Here is a 15,243-nt window from a genome sequence, read left to right as displayed (position 1 = left end):
TATATGTAGGTTCATTCAAATATTGAAAAATTGAGTGTACATATGTATATGTGTATTGTATAATGCCTAAGGCCGATGTAATTTTGCAAAATTCACCAAAAATGAAGCATACATAATAATAATAATGTATTCGTATGTGTGCGTGTCATCGGCGTAAACATCAACAAAATGATCTTACATTCCATTCATCATGGTATTAGCTATTTACTTGTAACAGAAATATTATATTAATAGTTAATTTTCAAAAAAGAAAGTTGTGATTGAATGTTGGTATAGAGAGAAAGAGAAAAACATAACATAAAAAGCAATAAAAACAAAGACCACCACAACGAAAAGTGAAAAAAATGAACAATAATCCGACAGCTATACTCATTCCATTACTCTACAATTCCTTCGATTCATTTTCCATTTTGTTCCATTACGCTTTGATTAATTTCCATTTTTTCCATTCTTTTCTTCTGGGTATCAAAAGAGACATAATAATAAATAATAAGACACACTAATATTTCATAATCTACCAATTATTTATTTATAACTGTTGCTCATACAAAGAAGAAAAGTAAAAAAAATGAAAATAGAAATGCTTTTGATTTATTTTCTCTTTTTATAACTTGGAGTACAATAGGTTAATTTGACTTCTTTATATCGTTGTTGATATCTTTTAGTCGATCAATACGTTGTAGCAGTGTTGGATGTGAATGATTCCATGCTGAATACATCCAGTCGTAAACGGGAAAGCCCAAATTATCAATATTCAGTTTAATTAGTGCTTTGGCCAATTCCTTGCTGTAACCGAGATCATTCGCGAATGCATCGGCTTGATATTCGAATGTTCGCGAAACAATTGTCATTAAGAAATTGATCAATGCATTGTATGGGCCTAAAACGTAGGATACAATCAGAAGCAAACCAACTAGCACCGGTCGTTCACCAACACGAAATCCAACCGCTCGATAAAGTGGATCATATTTGAAAAGATAGGCGAATGTGACGAACATCAGCAATAAATGGAATTGCATGAAAATGATATTTTTAGTAACGTGTCCAAGTTTCCAGTGGCCAAGTTCGTGTGCAAGTACAGCCAAAACTTCTTCATCTTTACAACCTTTGCCAACATTTTCATTGTAATTTTCTTTGAAATTTTCAGTTTCTTTTTCTTCGGACTCAGCTCTGAAGAGATAAACAATTCATTATTTATGGTCAAAATAGCGCCACATATGTGTGTAATTTCAGTCATTTTCAAAGTCACCAATGAAAGAAAAAAAATGAAATAAAAAAGACTCAGTTAGAAAGCTAACTATGAATTAAGATCATATTCCTATCATCTATCGTCGAAAATGTTTTTAATTCGGGTTTGGCGCACATTTGATATAATCTGAATTTCATCCTATTTCGACAGTAGAAGTAAGCTGCTCCTTCAAATCTATCAAACTTGCTTATTTTACCGCTAAATTTGACTAAAAAATGTTACCTTAATGTTTGCTTAAGCAAAGTTCTAGATTTGGAATGTTCATCGTCAGTCAATTTTTCTGTTTCATTCGTGTTATCAACACCTTCCGTTGTCTGTGTTTTTCCCTTATTGACAAGAAGCGTGTCAAATAAAACGATTCGTTTTGAGCCCCATAATCCATAGAAATATGCATTGCTATGTGCTGAACGCTTTGATCCTTCAACTACATACAGTTGTGCAAGTGGAAACTTCAATTTTGCAGCCAATTCTTCGATTGATGTGCGCAATGGTCCAACCTCAAGTGGGCTGTATTTGTCAAACAATGGTGCTATAAACACGGGATACAAAGTCATAAGTACCTGAAAATGACCAGAAAAAAAGCAAATTAAAATGGATTATTTTGTAAAAATAATAGAATTATAGAGAAGAATCCAATCAATCCAAAAACAATTTCTTCTATACACACTTATGAGAATGACCTGGAATAGCTACAGAATACCGGAATATGAACATAGATTGCTTTTACTACAAATGATTATGCTTGAGAAGAGAGCACAAGTGTCTTTCTTCTTCAAAATTATTCTCGGTTATATTAGATCAACACATTTCAGTATGATATATTATGTATATATTCGATACAAACTTCGATCTAAACTTGAACCAAACTAAAAATAAGCATATTACAGAGTAAATCGTCGTTTCAATTTGACAGTATTCATATTACAAATAGAAATTAACTCGGTCTTCGTGGTACAGCCACATAATTCATTCTTCTGGAATTGTAAAAACTGATTCACATTTGTTGCACTGCTAATTCTTCCGCTACCAAATCTCAATTTTCTCAGCAATACTACAGTATCTTTTAAGTGTGTGGTCCAGCCTAACTTGCAGATTCTTATTTCTTATTGTACAAAGCCTTAATTTTTCAACAATGTGTTTGCTATCGTTCTTCAGTTAATTTGTAAATTGTTCTTAATTTAACAATTTTTTATTCATGTGTTCACACACCACTTTCTTACTTTCTCATAGTTTTTTGATATTATGTTTTAAATAGACCACAAGGCGAAGCAACGCTGTTCGGTACAGTTATTATTGTTCTTATTATGGAAATATTAGAAAAATCAAAAGAACTATTTTCAGTCATAAGTACCAATGTTAAAACGCCGGTGAATAGCCATAACCATACAAAAAAATAATCGCCACCACGTTGAACAATCCAAATGACTGCACATGATATAGGAATGGAAATGAATTGTCCAACAACGAATCCTTTGATTTGATCTTTGATAAAGAACATTGCCGTTTGCTTATTAAAACCATGTTGCTCTTCAAGCACAAAAGTTCCATAGATTTTGAACGGTAAATCTTTAAATAAATTCAAAGAATTCAGTATGATCATGAAAATGCAACTGATGATAATTTCGTTCTGGTGATCCCAATTAAAACGACGCGCAAATACTTGTGATTTATGCCACACCAGACTCAAAAAACCAAAATAGAATTCCAATGACACAATGATAACATCGGTTATTATGCTTTTGAAAATGGAAAATTGTTCTTTATCCAATCCATAAACACGAGCCTTTTCGAAGGTATCCGGTTTTATCGTATCTACCAATTCAGCTGGAACCTTTTTCGATTCTTTGTAGACCTTAACCTGAAAAAATATACCGAATTATTATTAAGCACACAAAATTATAAAAAGCATAATTAATAAAATCTGATGAAATACTATGATTCAATCTACCAATGATAATCATACAATGATTGATATCATTTTTTTATTCTCAGAAATTCTGTAATATATGGTTTACCTGACGTAGTGATAAATAAATTTCAATAAAATTTTCAACCACAATAAATGCTAACATGGAATAAAGAAGCACATCTTCGGTCGGCAAAGCCATTTTTACTCGGTTTTAATCAGTTGTACAAGTTGACGCAATCCAAGCATATGGAATCATGTTGCTGACAAGACGAAAACCAACTCTTGCATCAATCTGTCATCATTTATACACCAGATGGCGACACGTACGAAATTCGTTTGGGAAACATTCATATTACAAAAATACTCAAATAATGTGTTAAAAAACTGTCGATAAAACCGCTGCATCTTCAAGAGGGCACCATTCGAATGATTATTTAAAAAATTTTGCAATTATTGTAAAATTCTTAATTAAAAAGATATTAATTTTTTATTGAACAAATGTGTTAAAACAGCTTATAGATTATGAAATGTTTTTGTGTTGTATACATTTTTTGAAAATAAGTGTTTTACGATTTATCGTTACAATATCGATGATCTGAAGAATTTCGTTGAGTAAGAATTGCGTCCATGAATTGCTTTGTTGAAAATGTAACGGTGTAATTGATGTGAGTGGAATTTCCTGTTATAATTCGCATTTTTCTGGGATAAATATCATTTTCATGCAGTTCAATGTTTAATATTGGTATAGAAAACACTTGATCGATGAATTTTTCCGTTTTGGTTTTCTGTAATTTCGACAATAAAAATGTAAAATATTTTTTATTTTTCAAACAGAACATACAGTACTCAGCGTTGTTCTCACACAAACGAGACCACGTTCAAGAATTAAAATGCGGCATTTCGTGAAGTCGAGTGAGATCTCATCGGAATATGTAATAACACCAAATTTTCGAACAAATGCCTCCTAAAATTGAATAAATTTCAATTAGAGTTCAAAGAATTCGATTTCTATTTTCAAACTAGGGGGTAGACACGTAATAGGATAAGACTTTTATTGTAAAGATTCGAGAAATTGCAATGAAATAGTAACGTCTGTGAATGGATTCGCGTGGAATAGCGATACAGTGCATGGAATAGCAAAAATTGTTTCACTTCATATCCATTTGGCATTTCTTTTGACGTTTATTGATGGATTTGTGGAATAGTGCGGAATAGCAGAATTAGCATTTTTGGCGGAAACAGTGCATGGAATAGGAAAAATAGTTTCGATTTCACATTTGTGTTTTTGGATTAGTGGAATAGCTGGATTTTTAAATAGTGGATTCGGAATTTATTCTTTGTGTCTCCCCCCTAGTTTTCAAATATTTACCAATGTTCCCTTCATTGAGTTCAGCATATAGTTTTCCACGACAAATTTCTGCACCTTTTTCATCTTAATTTCCACGGCAGCAATTGTTTTGAAATCGTCCGCAAAAAGATTTCTATATTTGTATTCATTTAGAAGATCTTCAAGAAACTGTGCATAGCATAGGTGTTAATTTTTCTACTAATTAGTAGAATTTTTTTTACTTTATTAGTTTCATCATTTTTATTATTTTATTACTTACCAGTAAAGTACCCAAAGTGTCACAAAAAGTTATCAATTTCACCTATATAGATCGATGTAATGTGCCGAAAAAATAAGTTTGTGAAAATAAGGGGGGCCCAATCGAAATAATTCGGAGGGCAAGGGTTCATTTTTATATTATTCTGACCCCCGCCCTCCAAACAGGGTCATTCAGGGCGGCCAAAACTATATACCAATGGAAACTACATTGATATGCGTAACTTTCATTAGAAGAAACCTAAATGCCAAGTTGAGTCATAAGGGGTGAATATCCCATTGTGAAGTTTCAACGAAATGGGGTATTTTCACTTTCCGACCCGAATTGAAGGTTCAAGTTAGAAGGAGTGAAACATAGGTCAAGAGAGATTGAGAATGTATGGAGCCTATAGGTAATTTTTCACGAGGAATTCGAATATGTAATTAATTTTGGGGTTAGATGGGGTATGGACCCAATTTCGGGGTATTTTTCGAAATTTTCGTAAATTTTGTAGGGGGACCCCCCTTGGGGGTGATGGGAGAGGATGGGCAATGGTCTAAATGAAATGTGCGGATAAAATTAGCTATAGTTGGCCATACATTTGAGTGCGAAATTCCGCACCCAAAAAGTGAAAAGTCGACTTTTTATCATTTTACCCTAATGGGGGGGCTCTGAATTATTGGGAGACTTGGGGTGAATGGGCTCGAGACGAATATCATTTCTAGGGTATTTTGGCATGCTGATTCCGAATTTCGAGGTTTCAGGCTGAAAAAATCATACCTTGATGGGTTATGACCCCCCGACCCCCCTGGGGGGTGGGGGGACTTGGAGGGCAGGGGTCCTAAAAAATTTCTCTCATCATTCTGAACAACTTTGTAGTACATTATTTTTTGATCCGATGAATTTTTGACATGGTGGGGTACTCCCCTGCCCCCCCTATTTCGATTGGGCCCCTCTTATTTTCACAAACTTATTTTTTCGGCACATTACATCGATCTATATAGGTGAAATTGATAACTTTTTGTGACACTTTGGGTACTTTACTGGTTAGTAGTTCTTAGTAGCCACTAAGAAGTAATAATTATTATTTTACTAGCTACTAACAACTACTAATTATTAGGTCTTAGTAGATTTTTTATTAGAATTTTAGTAGATTTTTTATTAGAATGTTAGTAGATTTCTTATTAGAATGTTAATAGAAATTTTATTAAAACGCCTATTGATTCAATCACGATTGGTATTCGCTTACTATTCAATAGGTATCACATAGCAAGTTTATATGAAACTCTCGGAGACTCGGTATAGAGCACTCAAACAGTGAAAAAAGTCCAGATCGTGATTAAGATGATATGGAATGCGATTTTTTTCATTCTGATTTCACCAGGTGATACAGAAAATTGAGTAGTATTTGAGAATCGAAGAAAAAAAATTTAATAATTTTTTTCATTTTTCGCGATTTTTCACATCTACATGGGATGCTTGTATGAAAAACACGGAAGACCGCTGAAATGGCACTGTCGTAGGTCCGTATATATTTGGCGTTTGCCATTTCAGCGGTCTTCCGTGTTTTTCATACAAGCTTCCCATATAGATGGTATAAAAAATCGCGAAAAATGAAAAAAATTATTAAATTTTTTTTCTTCGATTCTCAAATACTACTCAATTTTCTGTATCACCTGGTGAAATCAGAATGAAAAAAATCGCATTCCATATTATCTAAATCACGATCTGGACTTTTTTCACTGTTTAAGTGCTCTATACCGAGTCTCCGAGAGTTTCATATAAACTTGCTATTTGATGCCCATTGAATAGTAAGCGAATACCAATCGTGATTGAATCAATAGGCGTACTATTAATAATATTCTAAAATATATTCTAATTAATACTATTCTAAATAGAATAAAAAAATGTTATAACTGGAAAACGACTAAATCAAACCAAGTCTGAAAACGGCTGAATCAACCAATGAGAGGTGCGCACAAAAAAATGTAATGCACCTCAAAGACAAACGACAAAATTTGAGCAAAAAAAATCTTACGGAAGAGTTTTGGTGAAAATTGAGAATCAATTGTAGTGACTCTTGAACGAATGCAGCATATTTGTGATAAATGTTGAATTCTAATTGATCAAGATGTGCTTTAATCAGATCACAGATACAAATGGTCTTCATTTCACATTGAAGCAATTTTGGATGGAATGTTTCTGCGTGAAATTTCGTAATTTGTTGAAATGATTTAAGAAATGTGCATAAATTGGTACGGAGATCGTCTGGCAGGTCGGTTAAATAAATGGTTGTCGTATTTTTTAATAGTTGAATGTAATATTTCTCTGAATTTTGAAACCGTTCTATCAATTTAAGTTCGTCACTGCTTTTTTGTGGGAAGGCCAAATTACAAAAATAAATCATTAAAATAAACATAAATTATTATATTTACCTATATATGAGTCAGAATTGAAGTGAGCTCAAACCAAACTTGAAACAAAAATGAAACAGCGAAACGCATTTTTTCACATAGATTTGTTGTTGTAATGACAACAACAACTCCATACAAAAAAAAATATGTTGCCGTTTTATTGTCGTCGAGATTTGAGCTCATTTTAACCTTCACCCGTTCAATTGACTTTTAATTTAAAATTTCACAATATATTATATGAAGCTTAGAAAGAAAAGTATTGATGTGATATTTACTGTAAATAATCGTGGTACCATGTTGACGTTCGTTTAGGTAATTGAGAATCTAAGAAGAAAACAATTTATCAAAACTCGAATTTTAGGAATTCAGTATACTTACTTTTTAGGACATTTTAACGTTAAAAAATGTAACGCTTTGGCCCGGTTAAGTGGTCATTTCCGTGTCAAATGGAACGTAGATTTTACAACTTCCAATGGAATGATTCGTTCCACTTGTTTACTACCATACAAAAACATACTCTGACCGTATAATATGATCGCCACCCAATATGTGTATTGTACGTTAAGTTTTTGTATTTCAAATTTAATGATTTATTTACCGCAAGAAAATCCATTCTCTGCAAACAAATTAGATTTGAGTGATTTGATTTAATTTTCTGCAGAAGAATTTTTTTTTAAACGGCACTTGGCATTTATTTTTTTAAATACTTTCGTATTCATGAACGTATATGAATTTCGAATTTCGAAATCTGAAAGACATTCGAATTGAATTTGACAGTTGCCGTTCAACCATCGTCACTTTGAAAAAAGATGCAAACATCATAATTTGTTTACATTTTAAAATGTGCTTTGTTGTGAGAATGCATTGTGGATTTTTAGTTCAAACAAACAGAATTCTTTCTTCTAATTTCAACGTAGATATTGTGAATTTGCAAAGAATAGATTTATTTACGGTGAATTTTGTGCTTGTTCTTGTTTTGTTTTTAAAATAACAGAACATTTCCAAAGTCACACAGTAAGAAATCAAAGCGGCATTACAGTGTATTTTGTATCGAATTGATAGGAGGTTCATTTTAATTGTGTGGAAGTGCATTCTTCATTTTATATGTCTTTGTTGTGTGAATTTGACTGTGTATTAACTTCGAATTTGATGCCATTGGATTTTTGACTGTCAGAATATTGCGAATCGAATTCAGTTTAGCGAAAAATCCTCACAAGGCAAGTTGATTTAAACTGTTTGGCCATTCAATCATTGTTATTGTTGTACTCTCTATTGTGTGTGTTTTGTGCTTTGAAATTGCGATTTGACGTTGTGTGTAACCTTCAATTGTTTATATAATTATTTAACGCATTTTTTCTTTCTTTTTTCCGTTTTTTTTTTAATTTTGAAATAGACTGCAAAATGGGTCGCCACAAGGCAGCAGATCCAAACGCCGACCAAAGGTGTATAAAGCAAGGACTGCCATCAATTATCCGAGAACGATATCACGATGTTATTATCGTGATCATTTCTATTCTGTCTATCAAAGCAACGAAAATTGCGTGCCTGGCATCATTACTCTTTCTCATGAAAGTAAGTTCAAAAATTTCATTTGTTTCAGTTTTTTGCTTTGAATAAAAAAAACATCAACTTCTTTTTTAATATTTCATCATAAATTCATCATATCATCCGAATAATTTTTCATTTCAATTCTTCGCTAATGACAATCAAATTCAATTTTTCGATATTATATAATAATAATAACTGCACCGAACAGCGTTCCTTCGCCTTGGTGGTTTATTGAATATATTTTAAATAAATACAAAATAATTATATTCTTACATCTAGTAGTTTTGAAGGAGATTAATATTTTTCTCAGTATGTTTTCTATTCAATTCTATCTATTTTGTTTTAAATATTATTTCATCATTTTCTATACGCAATTTACGGGCGATATTTTGCACTATTGTATTTGCATGAATTGATTCGATTGTTTGTTCGTTTGTTTGTGAATAGGTGAATGAAGCTGTTGATCACTTTGATTATGAATTTTTTGTATGGGATGGGATGATGGATCCAGCATGATTAAACGTTGTTTTAAGGCTACGTGACAACATCGACAAAGTCTTTCTTATGCTACCGGATTTTCGGCAGTTGGTAGACGCTGCTAGAATCGATTGGCCCAAAAATGGTGGATTTGGTAATAGTTTCAAGTACTTGTATGAACAATACGAAGACAACGTTCGAACAAACTTGAAAACGCATTGCGAATCCCGTTTAAGAAATTTTTTCAAGCTAAAGACATTCCAGCTCAATGACAATGCAATTCGATATAACTACTTTAACAACTTGTACGGCTCGCTCAATGAATTGCCATATTAAGACGAAACTGACATCAAAAATGCCGTTAACTACGCATATCATCGGAAAGACAACACGAATGACGATGTTGAGCGACAGCTTCGATTGGGCGAGTTGTTGGATGAGCTACGTTGGTTAGGTGCACCAGAAGATTGCAACATTAAAGAATATGTCAGCGAAAATTGGTTCCATTCGATTCGTATGTGGATAAATATTCAACGTGAAATCCAATGGTATCACAATGAGTACAAATGTCGTCGTGATGCACCACAAATTAAAAATTTTGTCGTTGTACCAATGTGCAGTTTCCAACGTCGTCACATTCGCATCGATACCGACGCATTGTACACCATCCTAGCCAGTGTAAAATTGGTGCCATTGAAGTGCGGTTTGAAAAAACGCAAACGACCAATTCGATCAACATAACGAGCAACGAATTCCGCAGAAATAAAATCTTAAGTTGGAATCTGTTTTTCAATGTGGAAAAAATTCAACAACTGGTACATTTCAAAAAGTATTTCGATTTCCAAATTTGTTCGGACGGTGTGTCTGTTTCGATGATGTACAAAAAGCCAAAATTACCACCAGTCGAAATAAGTGATGCTGAAATCATGAAAATGTACAAAGGGAACAAATTGAAGTATGCTATTGGCTGTGACCCGGGCATGAAAACCTAGAACGCTTCAGTGCGGTGGAAGCCGAACGAATCACCCGATTATTTACATACGACGAGAAAGCTGATCGCAATCGAGTTGCAGCGACTCTGGGTACAATGCCATCGCCAAGAGAAACATCATGGCGCTCGTATATTGAACATCGACTACGAGTTATGAATGATGGCATTGAAACGTACACGTGTAAGCAATATGCACGCTTGGGATTGGACAAGCATATCGACTCGGTTCGTGCGATCGACAAAACGGCTTGCAAACTGACACGCAATCAAGCAGCAATTTTCTACATGGGAGCCAGTGGATCCACACCAGCCAACTCACCGATCAAAATCAAAAAACACGTGCGATGCCCAGGCACTCGCAAACTGATTGCAGCCATCATGAAACGTGGAAATTGTATCGTTCGGATGGTCGATGAGTATATGACATCACAACATTGTCCATTGTGCTTCAAACGATTTCCACTAGCAACTCGAAGCCATCGGTATAAGGTATGTGTTGGTTGTGTACCGAATCCTATTGTTGGTCTGCCACCGCTCATCGTAAGCAATGTGAGCAAACGATTATTACAACTACGACGAACAATCGCAAGAGTGTGGCGTGAGATGCGAGATATGGGCGATGTCATTGCTGCAACTCTCCAAGATGGAATACGAGTCGTTTGGTATCAAAGAAGCGTCGCTTCTTCAAAACATGGCTACCAAACGCAGTAAACGTTGAAATCGAGGGAGCTGCTCAAGCACAACCAATGCTCACAACTGTATGGCATCGTGATATCGCAGCAGCGAAGCTGATTCTGTACAAAAGTATGCAATTAATTGAAATTGATACAAATTGAAAAATATTGCAATGTCATTCGGTGTATGTTTTTCTTGTATCATTCGGTAGGTGAATGCGTGGTGTTCAAGCGGACGGTTCATCCGAATTTACGAAGACCTCGCCACAATGCCAACAATGTGCCACTACCGTTCTATGGGAATGGAAATCAGCAGCCATAGTAGCAGCCCTCATTCAACAACATTCAAACAATACTAAATTTAGAAATTAGTTTATAACAATTATTTGTTAGTTCGCTAGGCTTGATTGTGGCCTTGCCAAGGTACGAGTACCTCTTGGTATAAATTGTACTCGGTAAGTGGAGTCTATTGCATATACAATAGCATAATGATGATTATGAATCAAGTCAATTTTTTCATATCAGTCTAATTGAATTGTGCTTTCTTATCTTTTTTTTCTTTCCATTGCGACGGTAAAATTGACTGAAACTACACACGAATGCTACCCCAAATTCGACCGTAAACTTGGGCCTGGTAATGGGTGATTTGCGCTAACAATTAATCCTTGGGCAGTATACTTACTAATACTTGTAATGCTGACAACATCGGAATTCACCTGGTGAGAGAAATAACATTAAAATGAACTTTTCCGCACTGTGGATTTATTACATATCTTTTACTTGAATTTGAATAAAATAATTTTTGACACACTTTTTATACAAAAATTACTAAAAATTGGATTTTTTGTATGGAATCAATGCCTGTAGGATATCTTAATGCCGTGGAACTTTGCAATGGGAATTTTTATTAGAAAAAACTAACATTCTGAAAATTTGAAGAAAATTCAAAATCCCATACAAAATTTTCAAAAAAAATTTTGGTCCGAAATTCTGCTCATTTGCTAGGGTTTTTCATTTGAAAAAAGAAGAATTTTTTGACATGTAATTATTACCGTAATTTAAGTAAGTAAATTACATGGTCGAATTGGCACGTAAATTACGTCGACTTTGAAAATAAATATTTTCTTAATGTAAGATGTCTTAATGTAAGATGATTCAGAAAGTCTGTTACGTATTTAGTTGTGTGATAAACTATCAAATGGAAAATATTCGTTTGAGTTTACATGTTTAAGCCGCCATGTAACGCTATGTTCATCAGCTTCGAAGTGAAACGCAGGAAAGACACTTTTTCATGATTTCGCTGCCCAGAAAAGTACCAAAATATTGTTTGAGAAGAAATGTTTTACGCTTCAATATTGAGAATATTCCTTTCTCATTCGAGAATTGACTTTCATCAGTTCTTATAAACATTCATCAGTTATCCCAATTTCCGAATTATATTTCCAGATATTTTGGGTTTTTTACGTTTCGACGTAAATTACGTAAATTACGTGGTGAAACCAAAAAACGTGTAAACTTGCCAACCCAGTCTGAAGCCAATATTTTTGTTTTGACTAAAACAATTTATTTTGCAGGGATTCGCCCGGATTTCACTCGGATTTTGAGAAAAAAAAATGAGTTACATCGCAATAAAAAAAATTAGCAAGCTTAACATAATCACAGCAAATTTTGAAGAAATTTCAATTCATATTATTGCCTTCCCATACAAAATTTTCGTTTTTGAGGGAAAAATAAAATGAAATGTTTCTCATAGGCATCACACCAGACATGAAACTTTACCCTATCAAAGTTGCTCAAAATCTAATAATTACTATTTTTGGCCAGCCGCAATCATGCTGTAAAGTCAGATTTTGAATTAGCAACGTTTCTTGAAGGAAAGTTATCAAATGTTAACAAATTTTTGCAATTCGGACATCGAGAAAACAGCTGATTCACATGATGGCAGAAAACATGTTTTAGGATGGTCTTAGTTTTTCGACCGATTTCAATACCTTACACATTAGGTATGTGCGGAAAAGTAAAATGAAATATTACAAAATCTTGATGAAAAAATAGAATTATTTAAAAATTCGGATACGTTGTGTTTTTCTTCAGTTTTCTTCTTTTCTACTAGAATTATTATATGCGTAAAATTCTTTAAGGTTAATCATGATTCTTGAACACCTTACCTTGGCGTTTGCACTCATTGTATTTCGTTGCAATTCGCTGCCGCTAGACGAATCAACGCTTTCTGCATGTATGGTGGACAAGGCCAGATCATGTAAACCTGATGTGGTATTGCGTAGCAAAATTTCTAGGGGACTCGACTCGGATACCTTGTGATTTTCTTCAGTTTTCTTCTTTTCTATTAGAATTAACATAGTGTAAAATTAGTCAGACACTATGATCTTATATGCCTGCTTATATCTTAGCTCACCCTGATGTCGTACGACTATAATCATGGTACGATTAAGCATTTGAATCCATAGTTGAACAGTTTGTGCATCCGATGAAAATTCAATTTCTTGGTTACCTTTTTCGTTCGTTGTATAATCGAAAATAGTTGCGTTGATCTTCGAATGTGAACCCCAGTGTGATGTGTCTAAAGTGTCCACGGTATGAAAGTATGTTTTTGTTCGTTTGCTCCGTATAAATGACGCATTTTTCGAATTGGAAAGCCTTGCCCTTATATCGGCGACGCTCACTTTTCTCAAAAATGTCAAATTTATCGACTAGACAAAATTTTCCTTGGCACAGTGTGTGCAACTAGTGATTCGTTTACTGGTAATTTGAAATTAAAATTCTATGTATCAAGTTCAACTCACTTCACTGCAATCAATGTGATCAATATCATTGATGTTCATTGATCCATTTAATGTATCCAAAAGACTTTGAATTCTTTTCTCCGCCAAACAACATGCACCCAATTCATTTTTAATACTATCGTCATGCACTGAAAATTTCAGACTGAAATGAATCGCTTACCGAGTTCCGAAAATAGTTGACCCAATAACAACTTGTACTTCGGCAGTCGTTGAATGGGTTGCACTAAAAAACTATTCACACCAAGCTTATCGACGATTTCATTTTGAATTTGCTTGAAATAGTCGCGATTTTCAATACATATTTTTTCAGACTTTTGATGATTAATCGCATACAATATATATATATATATAGAAATAGTCTTTCTGTAAACAAAGGACAAATGAATCATCTCTAAATAATCATCTCTAATAATATCAATAAACCTCAATGAAATTAAGAAATGTGTGGCAAATCTCAACAATGTCCATATTGCATTCTTTCAGGGCTGGATAGAAAATGTTCTCATGAAAATCTTTGATTCGATTAACATTGCCAAAGACGCGATACTGTTGTCCACGCAGCTGAGGTGGCATATCTTTTCGATGGAAATTTTTCACATAACCATCGATGCCATGTTTCAAAGCTTTAATATAGGTTTCCTCATTGTACAGAAGCTCTTCAATGGTATTGGTGATTTGACTGAAATTTTAAAATCAAGAAACATCGAGTTCTTACTTAAATGGAACGTGTAAAAAAGCTCGCTGTGATATTCATACCCAGATGATGCTGATGACATTGAATTGAATGATATTCGTGATGATATATTTGTATCGGATGTAAGGGAATTTGGCCAATTAATCTTTTCAAGTATTCCAGACGGTCTAAAATAATGATAAAAATTCAAACAAACGCGCTCACACAAACACAACCACGCACTTGAATCAGCCAATACCATTCATATTTCATTTATTAATTAGAATATAAGAGGATCAGTAGGTTGAATAGGTTCAGATAAGTCAATACCATACACTGTTCAATTAGAATATAAGAGGATTAAATAAACTGAGAAAAATAATGTTTTTTTCAACTGTTGTCTTCTACAGTTTAATCAAAGTTTTTTAATTCACACAGATTTTTTTTCAGATGATGGTGGGTGCTATATGAACGCATAGTTCAAGAATTATATATGGTGAATAGTTCTTTGTTGCTTCTTTATGAGTTTTGAATTTTTGAAGGTAAACGATTTATTTTGAAGAATAGCATCTCGATTTTTTTCTTATTGACATAAAATTTTGTTTGCTCTAATTTTTTTTTCACTTGAAATTCAAACTCTTTCAAAATAACTGCAGACACGACATCGTCAATTTTCAATTAAATTGATTCATTTTTCGTTGTCGATTGATAAATGTAATAAATATGAACGGTGGCTTTATGATTTTTTTTTCTTCAATATAAATACATTTTAATCATATGTATTTAAATCATCATCATTGAAATACTTTTGTTTGATTTTTTATCATCTCTGAGCATTGGAGAAAATATTTGAATTCAAATTTGGTGGATCCATTTTTTGTTTATGACTTTTGTTTGCTCATAACCATTTAAACAACGATA

At 33.5% G+C, this 15,243-nt stretch overlaps 2 protein-coding genes and 1 long non-coding RNA gene across 11 annotated transcripts; 1 reads left to right on the top strand and 2 right to left on the bottom strand.

Annotated features, from left to right (window-relative positions):
* Positions 1-569: 569 nt before the first annotated feature.
* LOC116348092 (CAAX prenyl protease 1 homolog) lies at positions 570-3,496 on the bottom strand. Of its 2 annotated transcripts, none has more exons than XM_031778955.1 (4): positions 3,265-3,496; positions 3,033-3,107; positions 1,472-1,809; positions 570-1,170 (listed from the first exon to the last, which is right to left on the bottom strand). In XM_031778955.1, the coding sequence occupies exons 1-4, from the start codon at positions 3,355-3,357 to the stop codon at positions 627-629; spliced, it is 1,050 nt and encodes a 349-aa protein (XP_031634815.1). In that variant the 5' UTR covers positions 3,358-3,496; the 3' UTR covers positions 570-626. The 2 variants fall into 2 exon arrangements, with proteins under 2 accessions (XP_031634815.1, XP_031634813.1); XM_031778953.1 differs by having other exon boundaries at positions 2,601-3,107; positions 3,265-3,492.
* A 170-nt stretch (positions 3,497-3,666) lies between these two features.
* Positions 3,667-14,985, bottom strand: LOC116348094. Of its 8 annotated transcripts, none has more exons than XR_004201758.1 (6): positions 7,534-7,966; positions 7,431-7,479; positions 6,780-7,110; positions 4,528-4,639; positions 4,000-4,122; positions 3,667-3,943 (listed from the first exon to the last, which is right to left on the bottom strand). XR_004201758.1 is itself a non-coding variant. In XM_031778958.1 (6 exons), the coding sequence occupies exons 3-6, from the start codon at positions 13,299-13,301 to the stop codon at positions 3,725-3,727; spliced, it is 558 nt and encodes a 185-aa protein (XP_031634818.1). In that variant the 5' UTR covers positions 13,302-13,605; positions 13,810-14,012; positions 14,073-14,985; the 3' UTR covers positions 3,667-3,724. The 8 variants fall into 8 exon arrangements, 7 of the variants coding, with proteins under 7 accessions (XP_031634818.1, XP_031634817.1, XP_031634816.1 ...); XM_031778958.1 differs by lacking the exons at positions 4,528-4,639; positions 6,780-7,110; positions 7,431-7,479; positions 7,534-7,966 and adding exons at positions 13,014-13,189; positions 13,262-13,605; positions 13,810-14,012; positions 14,073-14,985; XM_031778957.1 differs by lacking the exons at positions 4,528-4,639; positions 6,780-7,110; positions 7,431-7,479; positions 7,534-7,966 and adding exons at positions 13,014-13,189; positions 13,262-13,590; positions 13,810-14,012; positions 14,073-14,985.
* LOC116348095 lies at positions 8,553-14,690 on the top strand. Its single transcript, XR_004201759.1, has 4 exons — positions 8,553-8,727; positions 9,151-10,975; positions 11,058-11,300; positions 11,519-14,690. It is a non-coding gene; the product is annotated as an uncharacterized LOC116348095 (long non-coding RNA).
* Positions 14,986-15,243: the final 258 nt, after the last annotated feature.

This window comes from Contarinia nasturtii, unplaced genomic scaffold (assembly GCF_009176525.2).
Source record: "Contarinia nasturtii isolate CC-2019 unplaced genomic scaffold, AAFC_CNas_1.1 Cnas_scaffold_2265, whole genome shotgun sequence".
Classification (NCBI taxonomy): Eukaryota; Metazoa; Arthropoda; class Insecta; order Diptera; family Cecidomyiidae; genus Contarinia; species Contarinia nasturtii.
The sequence above is the reverse complement of the archived record's forward strand: the minus strand, read 5'-3'. Positions and strand labels throughout refer to the sequence as shown.

Bases quoted from the DNA above. Each gene is read 5' to 3' on its own strand.
- LOC116348092 (XM_031778953.1), bottom strand. From the start codon at position 3,357: ATGGCTTTGCCGACCGAAGATGTGCTTCTTTATTCCATGTTAGCATTT. The intron at 1,810-2,600 runs GTACTTATGACT...GGTCATTTTCAG, and splicing joins TCACCGGCGTTTTAACATTG to GTACTTATGACTTTGTATCC. The intron at 1,171-1,471 runs GTAACATTTTTT...TTATCTCTTCAG, and splicing joins TTGCTTAAGCAAACATTAAG to AGCTGAGTCCGAAGAAAAAG.
- LOC116348094 (XM_031778958.1), bottom strand. From the start codon at position 13,301: ATGCTTAATCGTACCATGATTATAGTCGTACGACATCAGG. The intron at 13,190-13,261 runs GTGAGCTAAGAT...TAATTCTAATAG, and splicing joins TATAGTCGTACGACATCAGG to AAAAGAAGAAAACTGAAGAA. The intron at 3,944-3,999 runs GTATGTTCTGTT...TCGAAATTACAG, and splicing joins TGAGAACAACGCTGAGTACT to AAAACCAAAACGGAAAAATT.